The following is a 27,960-nucleotide window of genomic DNA, read 5'->3' on the forward strand; positions in this document are numbered from 1 at the left end:
GGCAGACATTGATTTACTCAACTGTCTGTATTCCATCAATGGTGTATAGAAATGCATCTGCATACTTTATATGTCTTTCAGTCTGTCATAGTTGCTTTGCTGGTTGGAGGCCTCCTAGACACAGACATCTTGCACACACCATCACAGTATACAACACTATAGCATTTCACTGTAGTGACATGATGAATAGGGAATGATATTTGAAATTGCAGACCATACACACAACATTCTACCGCAACCAAATTGTCAGCTTATACTTGCAAAATTTTCAAGAAAAGGTAAAGAGGGTAACAAAAATTCCTTAGATGCAGCAAATAATATATGAATTTCACTTTATAACAGTTAGGATTATGCACAGTTCAGTCATATATGCCCCCTCCATGCCCTCACAATCATTCATTTAGTAAAGACGATATGTACGTTAGACATACAATTTTTGTTGCATTAATTTACTTTTGCTGTAATTGCAGTTGCAACACCCATAGTTGGCCTCAATCACCCTGGACTAAGATGGGTAAACCAGCCAGATTCTGATATTGATCGATTCACGGCTCTTCCCACAATTCAATGGAGGATAGTATTGGGTTCAATTGTGCCCTAGTCCCCAGTGGGGAAAAAACCTCTCAACTCTGACTAAGTCAGGCTTCTAAATAATTAGGATAAAGCACAAAAGGGTGACACAGTAGCTAGCAATGTTGCCTCACAGTTTCGGGGACACGGATTCGTTCGAGCCCGGGTGAAAGTGTGTGTGGAGTTTGCACTTTTTTCCAGTATCTGCGTGGGTTTCCTCCGGGTGCTCCAGTATCCTCTCACAGTCCAAAGGTATTCAGGTTAGGTGGACTGGCCATGCTGAATTGCCCCTTAGTGACCATGCATGTGCAGATTGAGTGGAGTTATAGGAATAGGATAGGTGAATGGGCCTAGGTATGGAGCTCTTTCAGGTGGTTGATGGTAACTTGATGGGCCAAATGGCCCTTTCTGCACTGCAGGAAGTCTATAGATTCTATGGCAAAGGATGTCAGGCATCCATTTCAGAAAGAGTCAGCACTTTCAAAAGACAAGGAGGGCAATTTTCTGGCCACATTGCAGCCGGCACACATCCCTCTATGCTAGGAGAATAGCAGGAGAGCCCCTATACGGGGTTTGCACCATGCGTCAACTGGAGCACGATATACCTGGCCCACTGCAGTTTCTGCGATCTGGTTCACGCCCTTGCTGGACGTAACCAGATTAACATATTTAAATAAACATTTAAATATTCTTGGTCAGCTTCAAGCTGGATACTCCTGGCTCCTGGTATTCTCAAATCCCCCCTCCCCCCCACCCCCTGGCATCGCCAGGTTGGCACTGACATTGTCCTGGGGGCACTCCCAAGGACTGGAAACTGAAAGACGGAGGGGCCATGATGGGGTGGGCACATGATGGGGGTAGCATTTGGCAGTCCCATAGCGGGATGTCGATCACCTGTATGTACAAGCTAGTACTGGTGATTTGGGGGTGGGGGTGTTGATGCCAGCTGGAAGGGGTTAGTTGGTCTTTGCCAGCATGAAGGGGTTGGATCTGAACAGAGACACTTTGAGAGGGCCCCGATGCCGGCTATCCTTGGAGGGAGAGGGGGTTGATGCCAGTGAGGATGGGCGTGGGGAGGAATCCTGAAACCCAGATGTTTGCAGTGTTGGGGGCAGGAGGGGTGGGAGGGGTGCCCCCCCCCCCCCCCACACCCTTACTTTGAGATTGTGACGCCCTTTAAAAATTGCACCCCGATATCTGCGAAGCCAGGCTTGCTGGGATCTTCAGATCCCACACAGCACTTCTTCGGCAGGTTTCACCCCGGCTCCAAAAAAAAATGGCTAAGTGTAGGAGAAGTGCAATGGGAATCGCACCGGATTCATTCTGATTTTCCTGCCCAAAATGGCACTTTGTCATTTTATGGGAAAATTCCACCCAAAGTAGAAAAATTGAGCAGTGGTGGAACAGGTAAGGGATAGCGACGAGTGAGAAGAGTCTGCTTCCATTTTTTATATTTCCATTTTGGGTAAAATTTTGAACCTCACACTTCAACCCAAAATAGTAAAGATGTTAATTTCAGTTTGCCACTTACTCCTTACAACGGACCTTACTCGAATGGCAACAATTGCAAAAACTGAAATTCTCCAAGTTGAAGGAAGGAACAATTATCATGGCAATTATTAACTTAGACGCCCCCCCCTCTCCCCACCCCTCCAATTATCCCTGGGTCTGGAGTACAGTTTTGCAACAATTGTTTGCAATCAAATTCCTTCTTATCTGGTTCCTTGATCAATCTGAATGAGGATTATTTTTATTGAGACTAAATATGGTCACTAAATTCATGATTGGCGGATAATATTCATGTTCAATCAAACAGAAAAACTCCACTTAGTTACTTCTAAGCTTTTCATTGACTGTCCTCTCTTACCTTCCCCCAAACACCAACGTTATAGTTAATCAAGGGATGAACTGACATGAACAAGGTTTGCTAATTTATGGAAAATAAATCAGTACAACTCACATTAAACTGTGCCCAACGTGCTTTGATTTTTCCTCCGGACGCTTATGACCTAGCTACATTTTGCTGAGTCACTGAGTTGCCACTGCCTGTTATGCACAAGTAAACTGACAGTGTTTCTCTGTTGAATGCATCAAGCTGTAACAGTCTTCATATAGCCACAGTCAGATTAAACTCCAAACTATTTTACCTATTTCTTTAATTTTTCTTAAATTTAGTCAGATGAGGCCTACCCCATCATCTTTGTGCTTATCCCTATCACCTGTCCAATTTCTGTAGCAAGGTGTGTACCTGGGGGAGATCATTGGTTTTTCAGGTCAATTGTCACACTGAGCTTGTTTATAGGCAGCAAGCTGCTGCCTCGCTAAACTAGCAGGCAGCAAGGAACCTACTGCTATCAGCTGCTGCCACCTCAGCTCCATTGACAGACAGCCTGGAGGGGGACATCCAAATAGCTTACAAACCTTCCCCCTCTCCCAGATGCAGCAGACCTAAAATTCTGCCTCTGTCAGTGCGATTAAGATTCAATATTGGGGTATGCAACAATTTATATCCTCCCATCCTATAGTGCATGTGCCAGTGCAACATTTCCAACAATATTTTAAAATGGATTCTGAAGAAAATTGAATGGAAGCCATGGGGCGCGATTCTCCGCCCCCCACGACGGGTCGGAGAATAGCAGGAGGGCCTTCCCGACATTTTTCCCGACCTCCCGCTATTCTCCCCCCCCCCCCCCCCCCACGGCCGCCCCACGACACGAATCGCTGCTCGCCGTTTTTTTACGGCGAGCAGCAATTCTTCCCTATCCGATGGGCCGATTTCCCAGGCCTTTACGGCCGTTTTCACGAATTTAAACACACCTGCTATCACAGTTCGTGAAAACGGCCGCAAAGTGCCGTTCTGCACAACCATGCCACCAATTGGCACGGCCGCACCACGGCCGTGCCAAGGGTGGCACGGGCCCGTGATCGGTGCCCACCGATCGCGGGCAGCAGGTCCGATTTCCACGCACTCTTTGTCCCTCCGCCACCCCGCAGATCAGTCCGCGGGGGCGGCTGAGGGGCATGACGGCCCGCGCATGCGCGGGTTTGACGCATATGCGCGATGACGTGATCCGCGCATGCGCGGGTTGGAGCCGTCCAACCCGCGCATGCGCGGCTGACGTCATCGTGCGTGTCAGCCGCCGTGAGTCTTGGCGGCCAGGCATAGCGAACATTCGCTAAGCCCGCGCTGCCGTTCTTCCCGGGGCCGCGATGCTAGCCCCGACCGGGGGGGGGGGGTGAATCGGGTCCCGGGAGGGGGCGCGGAGGCTGCCATGAAACACGGCCGGTTTCACGGCAGCCTTTACGACTCTCCGCATTTGCGGAGAATCGCGCCCATGATTCTTTGCGGCATGGATATGTTTTGTTTTAATCAATGATCACCTAGATCTGAGCTTATCAAATGAATGGCGGCAGTACCTCCATCATCTGCTAACTCTCTTGAATGGATGCATGATTACACAACATAGTATTAAATCAGGGGTGGGCAAACTACGGCCCACGGGCCGCATGCGGCCCGCCAAAGGTCTTTATGCGGCCCACCAAGATTAAATCATAAAAAATAAAAAATAAATTTTTTTTAAAAATTTTTTTTTTTTTAATTTTTTATATTTTTTTTATAAGGTTAATGGGGGGGGGGCTGTTGGGTTACTGGTATAGGGTGGATACGTTGACTTGAGTAGGGTGATCATTGCTCGGCACAACATCGAGGGCTGAAGGGCCTGTTCTGTGCTGTACTGTTCTATGTTCTATATGAGGCGCCCAGAATCATAACCGGGTGAAGCGCCATTTTTGAAAAGTAGAGAAAAAGAGGGCTAAAGGCAGGATGCCGCCGGGGGAAGCGCTGAGGTATATGCCGCACGCTAATTGGTTACAACCGGGATTATTAATTAATATACTATTCGGCCCTTAAAAATTGTGAATTTCTGAATGTGGCCCTTGCACGGAAAAGTTTGCCCACCCCTGTATTAAATACTATACTGCAATTCCTTAATTACCCTTGAAGGCTGGGGTATAAGTTGGAGTACATGCGCAGAGAAGGAGGCTTTCCAGTTATTCCCAAAAGTAGTGTTCATTCTTCATGGGTGAAGTGAAGGTAATACAGTCAACCCCAATCCTGACCTGATTTTACATTCATTCTTGCAATAGGAGTCAAGAATGATGAACAGGACCAAAACTTTGAGACGATATCCTGCCTGGCACTCCCATAAATCCAAGAATGGTGAGGCCACTATAGCACTGGGTGAAATCTGCTGACATACCATAATGAAGGATTGAATTTAGGATCCAATGGTGCTGTGACTCCATACCAAATGTTTATCAGTTTACTTCCTACGAAAGGAGACAAGGACGTATCCACAACTGTCACGACAGACATTACTGGAAGAGTTACTGGACGCAAGCATAGATAAAGAGGACTGTAGCGACATGTATGACTGACTGGTAGAAAGGGCCGACACTGTACTGGACGCAAAAAGAAAGAAATGGGAGGAGGACCTGGGGATTGAAATAGGGTGGGGACTCTGGAGCGAAGCACTGCATAGGGCCAACTCCACCTCCACGTGGGCAAGGCTCAAACTGACGCAACTAAAAGTGGTACATGTAGCCCACTTAACAAGAAGTCGTATGTGTAGGTTGTTCCCGGAGGTGGAGGATAGGTGTGAACGGTGCCAAGGAGGACTGGCCAACCACGCCCCCATGTTTTGGTCTTGTCCCAGACTTGCGGGGTACTGGACAGCCTTCCTCGAGGCAACGTCCAAAGTGTTGGGGATGAGGGTGAGCAATCCCTGAAAGTGGCGGTCTTCGGGGTAGCAGACCAGACAGATTTATTCCTGGGGAGGTGAGTGGACATCCTTGCCTTTGCCTCCCTGATCGCCCGCCATAGAATTCTGTTCGGCTGGCGGTCAGCAGCACCACCCAAAGCTGCAGACTGGCTGTCCAACCTCTCAGAATCTCTCCAAATGGAGAAAATCAAATTCGCCATTCGAGGGTCAGACGATGGCTTCCACAGAACGTGGGGGCCATTCACCCAATTGTTCCGGGACCTGTTTCTGGCCAACGAACAAGTAGAAAAATAGCCAGGTAGCCAAGAATCAGGGGAATATAGCCAAGGTGGGAGGGATAGACCGGGGTGGAGGGGGGTGGGGAATAGCAGTGAAATCTAAGAGAAAAGAAAGGCGACCCACAGGAGAAGGGGAGAAGAGGAGGGGGTGGAAGAGGGAGGAGACAGGGAACAATAGAGGGGAACCAGTGAGGTGGGGGGGGAGGCAAGGGAATGACATACGGAGGGAGGGCACAGGAAACAATAACAAACTTGGCATCTAAGGAGCAGAGAACAAGGAAAATCCGGACGAAAGACGGAATGAACGGCTGAAGCGGAGGTGATCGCGAGACAATAATGGCAGCGAAAACCATCCGGGAGAAGCAAGCGACAACACTAACACCAGATCCATTCACGTATTGCCCTTTGTAATTGTTCTGTAATTGTTTCCCCGACATCCAAAGGTATATGTACCCCCAGTTTCTCCCCTCCCCACAAACAGATGCCTACTTATGTACTAAAAACAATACTGCCAACTGGACAGAGCTGCTGTTGTTGAGCCAGAGCATAATACCCTTCTAGTTATTTTAACTTTTTTTTGTTTGTTTGTTGTTGCTTGTTTTGTTTTTTGTGCGTGTTCTCTTCTCTTCTCTTCTATGTATATATACATGTATTCTATTTTGTGTACATAACGGTGAATATTCTTTACTCAAAAACCAAATAACAAACATTTATAAAAAAATGTTTATCAGTTTACTTTCATTTTGACATGAACAATAATTCACATAAAAGATGTAAAGATTACCAGACAAAATAAACCTCATGGCCTGAATTTTTAGGATGGCGGGGACATGTTCTCCATCATCTGAAGAGTTGGCGGTGGATGTGGCTGCCAGCCAATCAATCAGAATGACCAGCAAGTTTCCCGCTTCTGCAGCAACAGCGCCTGAAGTGATGGGAAGTGGAAGTGCAGGGATTTGTCTGAGACTCCTGGGAACCAGAAACCTAGATAAGGGTCAGGGGTCCTCGTACTAAAGGCCTGGGAAGGGGGGGGGGGGGGATCACTGGGGGGGGGGGGGGGGGGTTACAGCGATCTTCGGGGATAGGAGAGGAGGGTAGTCCAGAGGTAACCAAACCTCAAAAGGAATGGGCTTCTGATTGAGACTATGCAACTGCACCTCCGCACCCCTCCCCCATCCCCGTACCCACACCAACTTCCAACCTGACCTCCTGTCCGAGATCTCACTTTCTTTACTCTTGTATTTTTCCCATGAACCTTCAATCTTCCGGCTCTCCTAAAACCTGCAGCTGAGCAGGAAAATACCCATAAATGGTCACTTAATGACCTCAACTGATGCAAGGACGGTGGAAGAAATTCCAGGAATCCCTGCAATTTCACACTGCCCCCACCATCCCCCACGAACACGTTAACTGTTTTGCAAGCCAACAAACAAATCTCTACTCCTCTTGACCACCTCCCCACACTCCACCACACCATTTTAGCTAAGAACAATTTTATCAATAAAGTTTTTGAAATGTTACAGGGGTGCTGGATGAATCGAAATAGAACTCTGAACTCATGTCCAGTACATAACTAAACCACATAGATGAAGAAGATATCAGGTTGAAACCAATGTTTGCTTGGAGTTATAACTTTGACTTGAAAGAGGTGGTGGCATTCCAGTGGAACTCACTGTCCTTGAATTAGAGAAGGAGAAATAAAATCACAGCACTGCCATACTTGCGTGAGTAACTATTGACTCCTCCTGCATGTGTATCTATGGACAGGTGTACTTGTAATGCCCCACACAGCTGAATAGCTGGCACTCAATGTAGGCGTATACATAAAGAATGGGTCCTTGGATGACCATCAGTAATGAAACCTACAACCTAATATGAATCTGAAGGAAAAAATGGAGCAGAATCTCTGTACTTTGTTTGCAGCTTCAAGCAGCACATCCATTTACCACAATGGATAGGATGGATGGGCTTGCAGGATATTGCTGCACCTGTTAACTCTCTAGGTTCAGATTGGAAAATCCTTTCGTCTATTCTAATCTACAGAAATCCTGTAGTGCAACAAATACAGATTTGAACAACTGAGAAAATTAAATCAGCAAATGAGAGAAGGAAAATAAAAATATTCCCAGAGTCAAAAAGGAAAACGTGTACAACAGAAGGGGGAATAAAAAGGAGTGAAAGGGTTAATATCCTAATAAAAACTTTGTATAGACTCTCCTCCCCCTCAACACCTGCTCAGTGGCAAGACAGTACGATGATAGTATATTCAATCCTCCCCCACAGTATCCTGATTTGGATTTGTTTTAACCTTAACAATGGATTTTGTTCCATCTTTAATAGTAGATTGTTCTGAGGATAATTAAACAATAAATGGACATTCAGTGCTCATGACGATACAAGACCTATGCATACACAAGTCTTACTACACATGAACATTTTTGAACCAGATTGCCCCGAGGAGAGGGAAATCAAGTAAAAATGATTCATTTCTTTACTTAATTCAAACAAATATCCTCCTGATTTGTTTCCATTCCTCTCTGTCTTTGCCAGAAGCACACAGACTGTTTCACACATGCACTATGTGTTGACATTGTACTAGTCTCAGTGTATAAGTTATCATTTTAAATGAGATGTGCTGCAAGAATGGCTGTATTTTTGAAGCTGTTATTTCAGCAGTAAAATGCACCAAAGCCCGCTGCTGTCAAAAGGTGCAAAAGTCCAGGAATTAGCCTTTATTTACAAACCACTTGGATAAGAAAGAGCTACTTTGATCCCATTATTCGAGTTTTTGATCATCACAGTGTTTACGAGGAAGAGGATTGACAAAATAATTCATGAAAAGAACATGCGAGTGAAAACAATCTCTCAATGTTGCGTTTAAAGCAACCACAGCTTTGCGTTCTGTGTTCCAGGCTCTCAATAAGCAGTTATGTAACCCTTTGAATACCTGTATATGCCTGAAACTCACAGCACATGGATCCTCTTCCTACACCTTTACATATTAAAGGATAGTGTTCAAACTACTAATGCCAACATTTTAAAATCAGGCTGCAAGCAAGCTGCCGAACAGAAAAAATATGACCTGCTTAAGAGTGAAGACAATTGAAACCCTCTCAGATCTTAAGCTTGTCATTAATATTTTAAAAACAACCAAATAAATAAATTCCCTCGGAGCATTCGAAAAAGCAACAGGATATTAATGAGCCCCTGTTTATACTTTGTTCCATATAATTAACTTGCTTTTCCTACCTGAGGATTGCCGTGTCTCCCTGCCTGATGGTGATGTTGTCCGTCCCCCTGGAGAAGTCCACACTTCTAACCGGCAGTCCTGTTGGAAGAAGGCAGAGAAATCTCAGAAGGATTACGGGTAGTGGGCGCTGATAAAAAGGACCCCGAGATACCATTGTCAGAAGAGGATGAGCAGGCCGGACTAAAAGAAAATGCTCTCCCAAACACTGTGCAACACTAAAGCTGTCTTCACTAATCGCAAGCTTTACAATTCCAAGCCCCAGCTGAGTTGCCACTAATCTGACAGCAGAGGCATCACTTGTAAGAGATATGTGAAGCGATGCTCTGAGCGTGAATTGACTGCTTTCCCTCCTCACGCTTCTTTACTTCACCTCCCCCCTCCGCCATCCGCAAACCCCCACCCCCCCCCACCACCACCACAGCCACCCCTTTGGCAGCAAGCTTGATGAAGGTCTGATACCACTCCATCACCATGGCAACAGCTCCATCTGAGGCAACTCAACCCAGAGAACAGAATTGTGCTCTGAGGCAGAAACTTACCAAGCTGTTAAAGTGAGGAATAAAGTTAAATCCCTTTTTTTGGCAAAAGTAATATTATTTGTGAATTGAGCTTGCAAAACACGGAGTGTTCAGCAGTGAATGACTGATGCAGACAAAATTTAGCAGTAATTATCTGTGACACTTCTGTCCTGCTGTAAGAAGCCCGACTACAGCAGCTGATAGTATTGCTATACGGACTAAATGTAGTCATTTTGGACTGGGTAAATGAAAATGAATTAAAGCACCAAAAACAAAGGTGAGCAAAGTTTCCTATTTTAAAACAATACAGGTACATTCAAACACTGCATCCATTATTAAATAGTTACATTTGAGTTCCTCAAGCACACGGACTCTTACAGAAACACCCTGTGACTCTTTATGAGTTAGAAGCTGTGTACAACCAATAGGATCATTGAATTCTATTAAATTATCAACTGAAATAAATGGGATAGAAACTGGTTCTGTCCTATTTTGGGGACCTAAGCAGCAATGTGCACAGTGTTGTGGAGAGGAGGACTGAGACTGGCCCAAAATTGGATTTCGGACCTCATTTTAATCATTTAAGCTAGTTGGCAATACCCATCATGCCCCCAGAGACAACTTGCTTATTTCAAGCAATTAAATTTTGGACAGCTAGTCTTTGCCAACAGAGGGACATAGGTTACGTTCTAGAGGGAGGGGAGAATGGGTACAATGGCATGGGGGAGGGTGGGTTCACTAGGTGACAGAAGGGGACGGGATAAACAGAAATTAGCAGCAGCCCTTGAGAGCGCTGTGGAGCCTGGACTGATATTCATAATGGAGGCCACCTTCTAGTCTGCATCCACGTTTGGAAAACATGAGTGATGCATGCCCAAAGCATGTTCCACTCAAAAAAGCCCAATTTCATGGAAGGGATCTAAAAAAGAAACTATTATCTTGCATTACTATAAACAAGGGCTGCTTTAAAATGGATGGTTCTGAAGTATCCAATTTCTGCCAGATAGCTTAACTTGAAAATGGAGGCTTTTCACCTGAAGTATAGTGAGTATAATTTGCCAAATTTCAAGATGAGAGCACCACTGCTGCATATTTACATTATTTAAATGGATGTCAGGACATGGAAAGGAGATCGTGGGAAGGGTCAAACTATGAGTGCAAAATTAGGCACATTGATTTTGAAGCACAGAAACCCAACAAGACTGGCCCTGTTCCTATTTCCAAGCCAAATTAATGGTGTGTCAATTGTAAGTATCAGGTATGTTGAAACAGTAAACAAACAAGGAGTCATCATTGGGTGAGTGGTAAAACCTGTGCTTTGAGGCAGAAGAATATGGGTTCAAATCTCACTTCAGTGTCCTGAACATATAGGCTGTCACATCAGTGCAATGCTGAGTGTGTACTGGTTCTGGTACCATCTTTCAAATGAGTTACTAAGCTTAGACTCAATCTATTCTTTCTGGTGAATGCAAACGATCCCATTGGCATTGTATAAAGCATGGGATGGGAGTAAACATTAACCATCAATCAAAGAGATTTTGTGGCAATTCATCTCATCCCTGTTTGTGGGAATTTGCAGTGCACAAATTGGCCCACACTTTTCTCATCATTACAACTGTGATTACACTTCAGAAACACTTTATTGGCTGTAAATCAGTTTGGGGCATCCTGAAGGTGCTTTGTCAACTCAAATTCTTTCTTATACGCAAGTTTAAAACTGAATGAAAAAGCATGCTTTTAAATTTGTTGTACCTTACTGTTTTATATGCCTGGAATATTTTTTTGTCTAGAAACTGCGTTTGTATTGCAATCAGATTAATTTTGTTGCTCACATTTTAAAAATTTTTACCTCCTTTTTATTTCAAAAATCAATTACATTTCTTCCTTTCCTATTTTGGTCACTTCAAGATAGAAAGTCAGCCTGTCATCAGATCTCACAGCTGATGCATCTGTGTAAATGGGCAGAAGAAGATGCTAACAATGGCTTGATCTCACTTCTCCCTGTCGCGAAATCCCTGATCTCCTCTGCATGATGTCAGGAGTCACTGGAGTCAAGCAAAATCTGCTCATCTTTAACCTATTGCTGTTGGAACTCCAATCAGCTGGCCTTTATAACAATATTTCTCTTCCTATTTAACCCCAAAACTACGACCATATGTTCAAATGAGTGGGTTTGCTTCTCCACCTGTTACCTCTTTCTTCCCCATTACATTTTGTTGCCTATTGGAGGAAAATCTGTTCTTAACAGTCAAGTTAAGATTGAGAACTCTCTCTGTGTTGTTTGTTTCCTCAGAGATATACAGAGATAACACATCAAATTCTATGTACATAGCAGCAGTTTTATTTACAATGATTTAAAATGTCTGCTGTCACAACCTTCCAGCTTCTTGTTTCAGTTTAGTATCTATTTCTCCAATCATACCCAGACTTGACTAACATCACTAACAGTTAGCAGAGGCAGAAAATCAAACAATGAACAATTAAAAACAACATTATTTCCCCCTTATAAATAAAAGACCTTCAATTAAACCATCCGAAACAACAAACATATAGATCAAGTAATGTTTTAGCATTCTGAGAGTCCATTTTTGCCAAGTACAGTAAAAGTCTTTCAGATATGAAGGTTGTTGAGGCACTGAGATCTATGAACCTGAGGTTATGGTTCTGCATATTCAGCTCAATTAGACAGATGATCAACATCAAAGTCAATCATTGTAAAAAGAAAAGTATCTTCATAATTGTTGTTCTCAAAGTAACCTGGTCTGTTTGCTACCAATCATCTCATGTTTGATTTGGTGTTGTCATCCAACAGATAAGCATTGGTACCAAGCAATTGGTACGATGCGAGATTGTGTTTATAATTAGGTCATTTGATGCAAACCCAATCTCGAACTTCAGATCGCGGCTCCCTTGTGATTGTTCACTTCCCTTAGTATGGCTTTGTAATATTTTTTGCTTTCACTCTAACATTCTCATCGAATAGTCATGACAGCTTAAGAATGGTCAGCGGTATGCAAAGGTTATGACCAATTCCACGTTCGGCCAGTGTTTTTCTGGTTATTGGGATGGATCAGGTAAGAAGTGGGATACAAATGCATTGATCAAGCATTTTCCCATCCAACATACTAGATCTCATATTGTCCTTGATCATCCTTTTGAATTGTTCTGTGCCACTATTCAATTATGGGTTGTATTGTGTTGTCAGATGGTATGAATTCCTCACCTTGCCAGGAATTCTGTAACTGACTGGGAACAAACTGCCATTGTCCATACTTATAGGGCTGGATTCTCCGCCGGCAGGATGCTCCATTTTGCCGGCAGCCTGGGGGTTTCCCGATAGGGTGAGGCTGCCCCAAACCCTATTGACCAGCCAGCAAAACGGAGCATCTTGCCAGCATGCCGAACCTGAAATCTGGTGCGGCAGGACAGAGAATCCAACCCCAAGTCTTTGATCATGGCCAATCACCCAATTCAATAACCTGCATTTCCCCGATATACTTTGATCCCTTTAGCCCCAAAAGCTATATCTAACTGCTTCTTGAAACCATAGTCATTAGCACTGTTGCTTCACAGTGGCAGGGTTCTGGGTTCCATTCTCGCTTGGCTAACTGTCTGAGCGGAGTCTATACATTCTCCCCGTCTCTGCCTGGGTTTCCTCCGGATGCTTCGGTTTCCTCCCACAAGTCCCGAAAGAAAGTTAGGTGAATTGGATGTTCTAAATTCTCCTTCCGTGTACCCGAACAGCAGCTGGAGTATGGTGACTAGGGGATTTTCACAGTAACTTCATTGCACTGTTCATGTAAGCCTACTTGTGACACTAATAAAGATTATTATTATTATTGACCTCAACAGCTTTCTGTATTGGAGAATTCCATGGGCTCACCATCTGCAGAAAGAAATTTCTCATCATCTCAATCCTAAATGGTTTACCTTAGGCTGTGACACTTTGTTCTGGACTCCCCTCCCAACGAGAACAGCCTTCCTGCATCTGCCCTGTCTAGACTATTAGAATTTTATAGGTTTCTATTAGATCTCCCCTCATTCTTCTGAACTCCAGCAAACATAATCCTAACTGATTCAATCTCTCCTCATACGTCAGTCCCGCCATCCCAGGAATCAGTTTCATAAACCTTCTCTGCACTCCCTCGAGAGCAAGAACATTCTTCCTCAGGTAAGGAGACCAAAACTGCACACAATATTCCAGGTGTGGTCTCGCCCAGGTCCTATTTAATTGCAGCAAGACATCCCTGCTCCTGTACTCAAATCCTCGTGCTATGAATGCCAACATACCATTTGCCTTCTTCACCCCCTGCTGCACCTGCATGATTACTTTCAGTGACTATTATACAAGGACATCTAAGTGTTGTTGCTCATTCCCCTCTCCCACTCTACAGTCATTCAGATAACAATCTGCATTCAGTTTTCTGCTACCTAAGTGGATAAATCATACATTTAACACGTCACACTGCATCTACCATGCATTTGCCCACTCACTCAACTTGTTCAAATCACACTGAAGCATCTCTGCATCCATGTCACAGCTCACCCTCCCTGCCAGCTGTGTCATCAGCTAATTTCCATCAAACAATGCGAGTTCATTGCATACTCTGTGGTATGGGATCAGTTCTTCCCCTATTTCACAAGGTAACTTGGTTTTTAAGTACTTTCTGACTTTCTGCTGTATTACCTGAAAAAAGCTCCATTCTATGTCAAGCTTTGTGCATACTGTGGAGTCATGGAAGGATGTCAATGGTTCTTGGATCATAGAAAGTAGATATTTATCTGGAACGATTGTCTGTTAACTAGCTCAAGGTTGACAAATAGTCCAGGTTCACTATTTTTACATCATGTAACAATTAGATTTGATGTCCATGGTGATGAGTTGATTCGTTCAATGATATTGTCTGTTTCAAGTCATTTCAACTCTGATGACATTAAGCTTGAATTGTAAATGGCAATCACCTCATATTTTGTGAAAATGGTGGAATTGGAATGCTGACGTGAGAAGCATGGCAGTATTTCTTTATCTCCCTACATCTCATAAATAAGGAAGGATACCATTATTTACAATCTGTGTCATCAATCACATTAATGTGTGCTCCAGTGGAGTCATCAAATTTGAAAAGTTTACCATGATAGGTTTACCTTTGGTGATGGAGAATGAGAACCTGTCTAGGGTGACATTTTTGTATCACATTGGAGCTGGGATTGTTTTCAAAACCGGAATACGAGAATCTTTGCAAGCTTGAAGAATGTCTGTCAGAGGAGTTTGAGAAAGTTGCAAAAAAATAGCTATGGTAGTGTTTGTCATTTAATTTGGATACTTTTGCATCAACATTGATGAGGAGCAATGTGAAAAACCCACAATCACGGCTGTATACTCCTGAAAATGATTGGGTTGCTTTACTGTCTGTGATGGAATACGTTTGCAATACCTCACTTTCAGGAGTACAAATAGACACTGGGTAATACAGAATTTGTGTATTACTAAAAAAGAAGACTTGCTATCAAGGATTTTTGTTTTGCCCTCATCAGAACAGATTCACAAGAGCACTGAACCTAATGGGAAGAACAACTTCTCTTGCACAATAAGAGGGGGCTGATTGGTTGGCAAGTGGACTTTGTTCAAATTCAAACTAGACAGGTTAACTGTGACTGATCAAGGCATTTCCATGGGGTGTGTATGAGGGAATGGCTGTCCTCCAAGAATTTGTCCAGCTGAAAAAATGATGAAGGAGCTGTGCTCCGAAAGCAAGTGATTTGAAACAAACCTGTTGGACTTTAACCTGGTGTTGTAAGACTTATTACTGAAAAAAAGAAAGAAGCGATACATTGACACGCGTTCTGTTTGCAAAGGACAGGCTCAGGGATTATATGTAGTTTCTACCACATGTAAGTGAGCCACAGTGAACCCTGCTGACAATCTTAAATTGGGCATCAACGTAATTCTCAGGATAATCATGATTGTGTAGCAAGTGTTACCCATTGCAGAATGACATCTAATGTTGGATATTGTGTTCTGAGTTTTGAAAGCATAGGCTGGTTGAGTATAATCAGTACTTTGCCTGTTACAAACAGCCAAATGGACATGCAATTCAATTCCTTCCACTCGTCGTTCATATATGGGATATGCATACCTGGCACTGGGATCCATATGCAACATTACTAATTTGTGTGATAGACAGAACATCTTTTTGGCTTGATCACAGCATCATGTTAGGGGAGGATACTACTCATATTGCTGTACAGTAGCAGCATGAAATGGGTAGCTTCATGTGTTATTCATATTTCTGAGACACCTTGTGCAGGATTCTTGGTCCCACCACACCAGAAGGCCCGATTCTCAATTTCACAAGCTGGTCAATGGGGTTTCCCATTGCGGGGCAGCCCCACGCCGTCGGGTAACCCCTGAGATGCCGGCAAAATGGAGAATCCCTATGGAGGAGAATTCCGCCTCTTCCCTTTCCAGGGTAACTAGAGATAAACTGGGCACTTTTCAGGACCAAAGTACCAACCTTAGGCCCATTCATGAGTTTGAACACTATACAGTAATCACTGATCTGTCAGTGTTCAGTTCCAAGCGTATGCTAAAGTGAGACACAGTCCCATGATTAAGCAAGCATTTACGCAGAATGAGATTGAAAATGGTTACTAATTTACATTATGCTCTACACTGCACTTAGTCTGAAGCCTGCAAATTCTTTAATTTTGTGATTTGATCCCTTCATCCTGCTTTATTGCCTTTATAGATTGCCGTACCATAAACAATACCCGATTGAAACACGTCTGCACTGTAAATTCACTGAAGAGGGAACAGTTTGGCAATGTAATCAATGATACTGCCAAATATTTAGTAAGTCTCTGACCAGGTACACTCTGAAAGTGAGAGTTTGTACATACGTCTTCAATTTTGGGGTGCCTATGTCCCACATCAAATAGGAAGAGGTTGTTGCTGAGTTTGAACTCCTCGATCTCCAGCTACCCCACATCAGGCCAATGTTCAATGAAGACACTGAGTCCTTGAAAGTACACCTCGCTGATCTAGCGCACATATATTGTGGATTGATCAATGAGCGGGCAAATTTTCACATGCTATCTGAATGCCTGGTAGCATTGAGAGTCCTCAGAGTCAACCCATCAAACATGTCCGTGAAAGAAGCAAAATACCATAGATGCTGGAAATCTGAAATAAAAACAGAAAATGCTGGAAAGACTCAGCAGGTTTGGCAGCATCTTGTGTAGAGAGAAACAAAGTTAACATTTTGTGTCCTTATGACTTCTTCAGAGCTGAGGTGTGAACAAAGTTTTCCAGAACCGGTCAGTGAGCTTTAAACTCCTGTTGTTGAAAATGAAAATGAAAATCGCTTATTGTCACGAGTAGGCTTCAATGAAGTTACTGTGAAAAGCCCCTAGTCGCCACATTCCGGCGCCTGTCCGGGGAGGCTGGTACGGGAATCGAACCGTGCTGCTGGCCTGCTTGGTCTGCTTTAAAAGCCAGCGATTTAGCCTTGTGAGCTAAACCAGCCCCTGTTCCAACGGGGCAGGACTCTATATCACTGGGTGGAAGCTATGGAACCATTAAAAATGTTTTTTGGGCTTGTGTCAGAGTAACGAGCTTCCTGGTGGTTTATATCAAAGGCTCATGGCTCATAGTTCACTGTGTCCTCAACCTATAGGTTGCTCAAAACATACAAATATGATGCCCCTTTATGCCCTAACTTATCCATGGCTGATTCTGCACAACATGAGTTGGCCAAATGGTTTAGCGAGTTCTACAACTCACTCTGAGCACATTTTCCGTACACATGGTGAAGGATTCCACCATATTTGTGAAGGTCATACAAAGACTTGCATGTCAAAAGCAATGCCATAAACATGTGCTTGTCTGACACTGTTAGATTATCCATTAATCCAGATGCACAGTAGTAACAAAAAATGGACACAGGTGGGCATATACCTGCTACAGGCCTGATGTGGGATATGTCCAAGGAATGTCTTTTGTTGCTGCAGTGCTCATCCTTAATTTGGAAGAAGCAGATGCTTTCATAGCTTTTGCAAACCTATTGAACAAACCTTGTCAACTGGCATTTTTCCGTGTGGACCATAGCATGATGCTGAAATATTTTGCATCATTTGAAGTGTTTTTTGAAGAAAATCTTCCTAAACTCTTTGCACATTTTACGAATAATAGTTTGACTCCAGATATTTACCTTATAGACTGGATATTTACACTCTATAGTAAGTCACTGCCTCTGGACCTAGCTTGTCGAGTGTGGGATGTCTTTTGCCGGGACGGCGAAGAGTTCCTTTTTCGGACAGCATTGGGCATCCTCAAGTTGTATGAGGACATTTTAGTGAAAATGGACTTTATTCATAGAACTCAATTCCTTACCAAACTGCCTGAAGACATCACATCAGAAAAACTTTTTGCTTGCATCACTACTGTCCAGATGCACAGTAGTAACAAAAAATGGACACTACTCAAGGAAGCCATAGAAATTTGTAATGAGTCACCTTATTATGCTGATCTAGATGCATCATCAATGCCTGAATCTGTATTCACTGAACTTATGAACACACAAATCTGTGTGTTCATTTTAATGAAACCTTGTATATCGAAGTAGATGGTGTTGCCACGGAATCTCCTTCAGGTCCAGCTCTCAATAACAGCTTTGCTGGTTTTCATGAAACTAATCTTCGAGGGGATTACCCCTAACCTCCTACTCTTTTCATATATCTGATACATAGATGATACATTTGCTATATTTTATTCTATCTCTGCATGTAAGATTTCCTCACTCGCTCAAAAAGCTCAACCCAAGCTCAAACTCACCTTTGAAATAGAGCAATCCAATGAGCTGCCTTTCTTTGAAGTGCGAGGAGAGAAATCTGCTAATGGAACCTTTATTACTGCCTACCAAAAGCCCATCTTTACAGGGATTCCTACATTTCCACAAGGCTTTATGGCAATCTCACGAAATAGGGCCCCAATGAACATTTATTCATTGTGCAAATCTGATGCTGAAATAGGGCGCATAAAAAACATAGTGCAGGATAATGGCTACTCAGATCAGGTCAATGCTCGCAGTATATCACGCAAACTCATGAATGGGCCGAAGGTTCCACTTTCAGTCCTATAATGTGCCCAATCCACTTCACATAAGGGGTAAGGTGTTTCACAAATATGAGAAACAGGTGAATTACCCATTTCACGTTGCTACTATGTAGAAGCAACATGAGTGATAGTCTCCACTAACTGGATGCTACTGCCACCAAGTTAAAAATGAGTCTGCCTATCATGAGTAACATGGTATGTGAATTTCAGTACCAGTGTGATGCCAGGTATGTAGGCTATATGTCTCAATGGCAGGTGGATAAAATCAAACTGCATGTCCATCCGCTCACACCCCTTGGAATGTTTTGTGGCAGCAGTCCGTCACTGTCACCGAGGTTTCCCATTGTACGCACCCTCCACCACTGGAATCAAGGGCAGGGAGGTGTGTCAGCAGGACTGGAAGATCCTGCTAGTGGGATTGACCAGAAAAACCTTCCCCGCAATGTCCAACATTAGTTGTGATTCTGGGATTGGACAACACTTGATATACAATCCTGATTGTGCTGAGAATAACACTGACAACCAAATTGAGATAATTACTTCGACTTGCAAAGTAGCTCACCTACACATACTAGAAGATACATATAGTCACACATAGGGGCCCTTTGCCAACAGAAAGAGCACATCCATGCATTGTGTCTTTCTTTTTCAACCAGACAAAAGAGTGGGGTACAGCCATTCCCTGGTTCATTTCCCACGGTAAAGCCTTGACCAATGTCGACCTGTCTGGCTTGAATTTAAACAAAAGCTTGGCAGTTAACTGTTCCCTGATAGAGGTGCAACATCTCTATCAATCAGCAACCTATTCTCATGCAAGAACAATTGTTTCCTTTAGATGTGTTTTTCGTGAGAATCTGCCCCAATGAATGCAAAACAAAAGTTTTGACAACATGTCTCATTTCTGATGACTAGATTTGTCCATGTGTTAAGCTGTCTTATTCTTTGATAATCAGTATGCCTTTGGGAAATTATTCCACTCTAAGCATGAATTATATATTTTTTCTTGGAGCTAGACATGGTGTTATGAACTGATAGCTATCTATACAATTTAGGCCCGTTTTCAAAGGTATCTGACTGTGGTGGGCTCGCCGACATCTTGTTGGAAACGACACCATTTGGTCATCGCACTTATTTTTGCCCAAAGTATTTTGAGAAAGTTGTTGTCTAATAAAAAGGTAACATGTCTTCTGTGGGCTGCCCGACTACTCATTGGCCTTCTGCTCCAAGACAATGTACATATATTGCATTCTTGTGGGTCACGGCTATATCTGCACCGTCTACTCCCGTAGTGAGAGAGTAGATGGTCAACCTTAAAATCTATCTATCTATTGATCCCATGGCACAGATAAATTTCCCAGCAAAGAAAGGAAAGATGCAAGAACTGTTAAATTTAAACTAATCCCCATCTTGTCATCAATTGTTGCATTTTATGCCTCGGAGATGAGCAGTGATAACACATCAGATACTGTGGGCGGTATTCTCCGGTTATTACAATTCAATTTTCCCACCAGCAGCATGCCCCTGCCAGCTGGCTTTGCAGGGGTCTACAGTGGTTACAATGGGAAATCCCATTGACAATTGGCAGGAAGACAGTAACCCGCCGCCAGCAAATGACCCGAGGTTGAGAAAAATGGCCAGCCGAGAAACACCTGGCTGGCTAGCTAAAGAATCCCATCCTATATGTGTAACAGGAGTTTTATTTACAATGTTGTCAAATGTGTGTGGTCACAAGCTTACTGTTTTCTGCTTCTGTTTATTTCCGTTTTTCAAACTACACCCAGGCTTGACGAACAACACAGTATGAACAGTTAATAAACACACTGAATCCAGCACCAAACAACTGAATCCTACACACTGCATGGGGATATCATGTGGTACAATAAGAAGTGGAGATTATTTAAAATATTTGTTGCAAATTTTGGGAAAAATAAAATTATATCTTCTACTTTATGTAAAAAAGTGACTCTGTGGCATTACAGCTACAATCTAAAGTCACAACTTGGTGATCAGAGGTTCAAGTGCTGCCCCTATCTTGGTCAGAAGTAGTGTGAGCAGTTTTTGATCAGTCTGCTCTGGTAAAGTGCAACATCTCATTAAAACAAAGCAACCATCCAAGAAAGGAGAAGCCAATTCCATCCATCACATCCTGTAACAAAGCTGCTTTTTGAGCTGAGAATGAAGCTCAGTGGCAGCTGTCCAGAGATCAATGGTCTTCACAATTTCCCCTTTTAGCTAAAGGAACAAGAGACATCATTGGGGATGGGGGCTGCGAGTGGTGGTGGGAGGTGGGGAGAGAGATAAATTAGAACTAAACTGAAGAAAATGTATGTCTTTAAAAAAAACAATGGCTTTCTGTAAGTAACTTTATTTTAACCAGTTTAACATTGCGATGATTTCTACGACCAGACATTACTTGCATAAATTATATTTGCACAAAGCACTTACAGAATATGAAAGTTCATTTCCAAATGTCACAGGTTGTTGAACAAAGATTTTAACCAAAACATTTTAGTTTGTATCAAAAAGGTTTCTTATCTAAATAAACTGACAATCAGCAGCATCTGATGTGGCAGCAGTGTTCAAATATGCCACGGTATGTTTTCTATGAACAAAACAATGTGAAGCCTCTGTCATGTATTTTTCAATCTGACTGCTTAAAAAATAGCAATAATGAAAGGATTGTGCGAATAAATATTATGTTGAATGGATGTGATTGCCATTAACAATTTTTAAAAAACAGCATATCAATGTCCTTTCTCCTTTAACGGCCATTAACACAAACTGGAGAAAATGCCTCAGGTAAGGTCACTAATTTGGTATCTCCCCCAAGTTAATTTCTGAGCCTGCAATACATTTCAACAAGTTCTTTAACAGGAAGGAAGTCACAGCTGAACCCTGTACGTTCTGACCCGGCAGCCACACATGCATCACATGTTTTCCAGCAGGCAACACCCTGGCTGTGTTTTTTCATTCCCTTCTCCATAGCCCAAGACATTGGTACCTGTTGTAGCATGCCTGTTTACATGCAAGCCAAGAAGAACTAATTCTAAAAACCTGAGACCTGCCTGGTCAATATCACTCTGTACCGTATTTAGTAATGCTTTGCTCGGGCAGCACGGTGGCCTAGTGGTTAGCACAACCGCCTCACGGCGCTGAGGTCCCAGGTTCGATCCCGGCTCTGGGTCACTGTCCGTGTGGAGTTTGCACATTCTCCCCGTGTCTGCGTGGGCTTCGCCCCCACAACACAAAAATGTGCAGAGTAGGTGGATTGGCCACGCTAAATTGCCCCTTAATTGGAAAAAATAATTGGCTAATCTAAATTTATAAAAAAAAAGTAATGCTTTGCTCTCTGCACCACCTATGAGCCAGATTAGCCATTTCTGAATCTGGTCCCAACTCGGATGAATTTAAACAGATGCCTGCTTTACAATTCTGATGGAAGGTCACCAACCTGAAATGTCAATTTTATTTCACTCTCCACAGATGCTGTCTGATCTGCTGAGTATTTCCAGCAATTTTTATTTTCATTTCAGATTGGAGTTTCAGGTCAGTTCAACAAACTGATCAGAAGTGGTCACCATTGGAATTGTAGCGGGACAATTCCGATTCCTCCCTTGCGGGTGCTAATACCCTTTTAATTTGTTTCATAAACTAATGTGCTTTTGCTGGTTCTGTTGTTATGGTAGCTGCTCTCTGTCATGGTTCCCTTGACAAAACCTTCATGCAGTATATAAGCTAATGTGATCCTGAGTATTTTCTGTTCAAAAGAGATCAGTAAACAGTATATGGCAACAATGCAAGATTGTAAATGCCATCAAAATAATGACAGATGGCTCTCAGATTCTAACTCTGAATTTGTTTACGGTTCAAAAAAAATTGCATGAATACTGCTATGAATTCTTTATGAACGGTTTTTAGTGACAGAATTAAAATTATTGCAGCTCCGCTGTGGCCTGGCCCGCAATCGGGGCCTACCGATCGGCGGGCCGGCCTGTCGGGCGTAGGTCACTCTAGTGCCGTGCAGAATCGCAACATGAGTAATATTTTATTGTATCAGAACTGACACAATCAGACCAAACCACTGTGGGGGCTGAGCGGACAAGAGATGGCCAAAATAGTGACTTCCTAAATTTTGCTATTTAGGACAAAATCATTGAAAGACAAAAAGGAGAAAAAATAATTTGTTGACTCCATTCACTTGTGCCCCCTATTGGCCAACTAACCAATTGACCAAATCTGCTGCTCATTCAGAACAATTTGACTAGAGAGGAGCATACAACATAGAACATACAGTGCAAAAGGAAGGACAAGTCCAAGCCTCTTTCAATCTCTGAGCAAACAATCAAGAATATAATTTTAGACCAAAATCAGAGATACTTATTTCCCATTGTGTGCACCACCATAAAACATGAGCTTCAAGTCGTGTAGCACAGTGACTCACTTCTTAAACCCGAAGAGTTTGCAAAGGATCTGATTAATCTATTATATCTAATTTTGCCCTGTATTTTCCATCTTAGAGTGGCATCTTTATTATAAATTAGAAACCTATTTCACACAAAGTGCAGTGTGAAATGAACAAATTTTTTGGTGAGCTGATGGTGAAAATATTTGAGCTGAATAGTCGAAGGTTAGGGATGTTCATTAGTTGCAGGGAGTCAGTTAGCTCAGTTCACTGGACAGCTGGTTCATGATGTGGAGCGACGGCAACAGTGTAGGTTAAATTCCCATACCAGCTAAGCCAATTTTGTACCCATGTTGCTGCTGTCCCTTTCATTCCAGTAGCTCTAATTGTTCTCACAAGACTTTATCAAATTTCTTTTGGAAATCCATGTACAACAAATACACCAACCACATAACTCTCCTGGTTTCAATTTTGAATTGGCTGATTTGTCAATTTGTTAAATTGGTTTTCCTCAAGAGTATAAAGAAAAACCCTCTCAGATTCGTCTTTGCTACAGTGCCCTTTTAAAGGGTTGTCACTTTGATTTGATTTGTAACTTTGATTTAACCTCAAAATATATCAAGAGAAACCCTAGCTCAATTTTCTGCCTCTCTTGCATGGCTATGTTCATTGTTGGGTGTCCTTAGAGAGGGATCAAGCAGTGTCCTCTGGTATACGTTGGGCCTTTCACGACGCCTAGGCATTTCAGGGTCTGGAGTATCTGACTGGCCCTCCAAACCACATTTTGATTGAATTTGGATAAGTTTTCTTTGGTGTTTTGGTTTTGCTACAGTGAACCTTGAAGGGGCTACCACTTTGATTTGTTTATTTATAGTCCAAAGACTTGCAGGTTAGGTGGATTTGCCACGCTAAGTATCCAAAAGATTAGGTGGATTACTGGGTTACAGGGATTGGGTGGAGGCATGGACTTAAGTAGGGTGCTTTTTACAAGGATCGGTGCAGACTCGATTGGCCGAATGGCCTCCTTCTGCACTGTAAATTCTGTGATCTGTGATTTGTTAATTTGCCAATTTTCTGAAGGTATACTCATGTGTATAAAGAGAAACTGGTGCTCATTTAAGAGCCTGTCAGTTCACGCATTTGATTGTTAGTTCATTTGCTTATTTTATTTAACATACTCAGATGAGCATATAAAAGGAACTGTGCCCCTTTAAGGGGTGAATTTTTAGTTAATTAGTTATTTAGGGTGGGATTTTCCAACTCTCCCAGTGTGATTTATGGTGACAGAGGTGACCCGCTATTGGTTGGTGCGGGACCTTCTCGTCTTGTCACTGTCAACGGGTTTCCCATTGTTCATACCTCTGCTAACATACAACACGTATTCTCATGTGTAAAGGTGGTATCCATGTCGATGACCTGGCACATTTTGCAGAGATTGTCATGGCAGAGTTGTGTGGTATCGTGGCTGCTGTAGTGGGGGTCCAGTACTTCCCCAGAGCGGAGAAACTACGACATCTTCTTCGTGGCCTTCAACATGTTATCGATGAAGACGAACATCTTGCCAAGGTCATCCCCACACCCAAACTACTTGCCTTCAAACAATTGCGCAAACTCAAACAAACCATTGTTTGCAGCAAACTACCCAGCCTTCAGAATAACGACCAAGACACCACCCACCAGGTACGTGATACATACTCGTGTGACTGGGCCAATGTTGTCTACCGTGATATAGTGTCATACAGTAATGAGACTAACGCCTTATGGTTGCGGGCTGGTTTAGCACAGGGCTAAATCGCTGGCTTTTAAAGCAGACCGAGGCAGGCCAACAGCACGGTTCAATTTCCTGTACCAGCCTCCCCGAATAGGGGCCGGAATGTGGCGACTAGGGGCTTTTCACAATCACTTCATTTGAAGCTTACCGGTGACAATAAGCGATTTTCATTTAATTTCATTTCATACGTTGCAAGAAAGGATGTCCCTATGCGTGGCACATTGGCGAGACCATGCAACAACGGATGAACGGACATCACATGAAAATTGACAGGCAGGAATGTTCCCTTCCAGTCGGGGAACACTTCAGCAGTCAAGGGCATTCTGTGTCTGATCTTCGGGTAAGCGTTCTCTAAGGGGGCCTTCAGGACGCACGACAACGCAGAATTGCCGAGCAGAAACTTATAGCCAAGTTCTGCACACATGAGTACGGCCTCAACCAGGACCTTGGATTCATATCGCATTACTTTCACCCCCCACCATCTAGCCTGGGCTTGCAAAATCCTATCAATTGTCCTGGCTTGAGACAATTCACACCTCTTTAACCTTTGATTATCCCTGTAGTGAACGTATTGCTACTGCAATTCACCACTGATGCCCCTGTGGGTGGTATATAAACCTGAAGCCTGTAGGCGGTACACAGCAGCCGCAGGCAGGCACAGATCTAGCTTATTAAAACCAGTGTTCACTTCTACTAATCGTCTCGTGTGAATTGATGGTGGCATCAATCCCTCTCTCCAGTTGCTCCGTCTGGACTTGTAGACTTAATTACCTGCAAAGACTTGCATTCAAAGTATCGTATTGCATCTTGGCTCTGTCTATATATATGTTTCTGGAACCCACCTCTTCATTCACCTGAGGAAGGAGCAGTGCTCCGAAAGCTAGTGATTCAAAACAAAACTGTTGGACTTTAACCAAGTTTTGTAAGACTTCTTTCGGTGCTCACCCCAGTCCAACGTCGACATCTCCACATCACTTGCGAAGGATTACGCTCTAGAATTCCTTCTCCAAGTTTCTCTGCCACTATATCTCTCTTTCCTCCTTTAAGATGCTCTTTAAACTTACTTCTTTGACCAAGCTTTTGGTCCTTTGTCCAAATCTCTTTTTTTGTCTTTGTGCAAATTTTGTTTGATAGTATTCCTGCAAATGCACCTTTGAATGTTTATCCATGATGTGGAGATGCCGGCGTTGGACTGGGGTGAGCACAGTAAGAAGTCTTACAACACCAGGTTAAAGTCCAACAGGTTTGTTTCAAACACGAGCTTTCGGAGCACGGCTCCGAAGGAGCCGTGCTCCGAAAGCTCGTGTTTGAAACAAACCTGTTGGACTTTAACCTGGTGTTGTAAGACTTCTTGAATGTTTATGGCACAGGTATGACATAAATTCAAACTGTTGTTGTTATAATTTTATCGCATTAATATTCATATAAAATAGAAAGATTTAGTGATATATCAAAGAATTGGTACCTAAAATAGGGCCAATTATTTTGAAATTCATGCTATCTGCTATCTCCATCTATTTTAATGAACGGGAAATCGTGAGAATGATTTCCCGGTATCCAAAGTCTGCAGGTTGCAGGCTCCTTGTCAGCAGCAAGTACTCAGAAAATTGCTGGACTATATCAAGTTACATTTGCCTTATTTTGGAATTGAGAGATAAACTGCAATCGTCTTTGATATGAGATGAAACACTCGTTCTGATGGACAAGAGCTTTTCTATGAAATCATAAGTTTAACTCCATTCTTTTTTTGCTGCAGATCTGTCTTGGGGCATGTGATAGTCACCTTCAGCTAAAGGGCTTATTAAAATTAAAACCAAGATCCAATATTGATCAGGACTCAGGTCTACCGACCAATTCCATTGCAAGGACCAATTTCTGTCCAGTTTATCTAACTTCCTGACCGAAATCAATTTCGATACCAAAACTATTTTGAAAAGTTTGATGATAAATGACAAAATGCTTTCTTAATGGAGAAAGAACCAGCAACAGAGTTTGAAACCTCCCCTTTAAATACCAAATGATAAATCAGGGGGTGAAATTCCATGAAAAATACAAGCTGGTGATGTATAAAATGACTGCCAATTCATTTTGCCCCATCAGTGTTGATCAATTTGATTTTCCATATTGTCAATTCTTCTCATACAGATTTATAATTTCCCAAGTTGAGACTTGTATGTTTGGTGTCCAACATTTCAAACTGCTTAACTTCATACAATACATGAACCAAATCAAACATGTTGCTCAAAATTCCACTGCCATGAAATTTTGGACAGCTTGACAGCATTTATCTTGCCTGCAGTCCCAGCAAATGGAGGAGACAGTTGAATGTGTATAGGCAATTCAAATCTCTTACGTCAATATTTCAAGGTCGTTTCTGCCTTTGTACCTCTGCCCACCAATTCAAAATGAATAATGTTCTTCACAATTGCTCAAATTTTATTGCAGCATTTTTCTTCCTGGTGTAGGAGACTAATTTTGGAGACGACTGATTATATTCCAGTTCAAAACTTTTACCATCAAAAGTGTTGCTTCCCAAATAGAATAGAAATGTTCATAGGAATGCCAATAGAAATGTTGGAATTGATTGTTTGCTAAACATCAGGAAAAGAGGCTTGTTGGGGGTGGAGAGCAGCCAGCAGATCTTTTCAGGTGAGGAAAACTTCCAGACATTGGTTTGTTTCATAGATTGAATGTATTATTTCAACTTTGAATAAATATTTAATCTTTCATTTTTCAGCCTTGTCTATGGATTAGGAAAGCATGACCTCAACATGTGTGGATAAAAATCTGAAGGAGGAAAGGCAGAGAAGGCAAAATGGGGGAGAAAGAAACATTCAAAAATGATTTTTTAATAGAAAATTCAAGAAACATCAAATATTCCAAATCATTTACAGCATGGCTGGTTTGATATTGGCTCTTTGAAACAATTAAAGACATGGATGTAAACTATGCGAGGCAATGAAAAAAATAACTGTTCCCTTTCACCCTACCTCACTATTAAGTACCTGAATTACGATCACCACCACTGTAAAAAAGATCCTCAAATGTAATCCACTGAATCTGCCAAATACACAAAATGGTATTCTAAGAAGGGTTGCTAAATTTTAATATTTAAAGATATGTGGGTGTGAGCATGAATTGGCAGCAGAGTTCACATTTGGGTGATAGAGCATAATAAGTAAAGCAAATCAGTGAGCAATTTACACTTCTGATTTTCAAAATTTGGGCAGTGGAAAAAAGGCTGCTAATTCAAAATGGTCCATTTTCAGCTATTG

The 27,960-nt window shown here is 42.6% G+C and overlaps 2 protein-coding genes across 6 annotated transcripts in view; one reads left to right on the forward strand and one right to left on the reverse strand.

Moving 5' to 3' along the window:
* LOC119969047 (limbic system-associated membrane protein-like) overlaps positions 1 to 9,243 on the reverse strand; it is a 1,027,481-nt gene extending 1,018,238 nt beyond the window's left edge. For all 5 annotated transcript variants that reach the window (XM_038802219.1, XM_038802218.1, XM_038802217.1 and 2 more), the window contains exon 1: positions 8,879 to 9,243. In XM_038802219.1, coding sequence (XP_038658147.1) covers positions 8,879 to 9,033 — 155 coding nt within the window. In that variant the 5' untranslated portion in view covers positions 9,034 to 9,243. The remainder of the gene's footprint in view (positions 1 to 8,878) is intronic.
* Positions 9,244 to 15,810: 6,567 nt separating this feature from the next.
* On the forward strand, positions 15,811 to 18,021 carry LOC119969091 (TBC1 domain family member 12-like). Its single transcript, XM_038802291.1, has 2 exons — positions 15,811 to 15,989; positions 17,313 to 18,021. The coding sequence occupies exons 1-2, from the start codon at positions 15,811 to 15,813 to the stop codon at positions 18,019 to 18,021; spliced, it is 888 nt and encodes a 295-aa protein (XP_038658219.1).
* Positions 18,022 to 27,960: the final 9,939 nt, after the last annotated feature.

The sequence above is a fragment of the Scyliorhinus canicula genome, chromosome 7 (assembly GCF_902713615.1).
Source record: "Scyliorhinus canicula chromosome 7, sScyCan1.1, whole genome shotgun sequence".
Taxonomy (NCBI): Eukaryota; Metazoa; Chordata; class Chondrichthyes; order Carcharhiniformes; family Scyliorhinidae; genus Scyliorhinus; species Scyliorhinus canicula.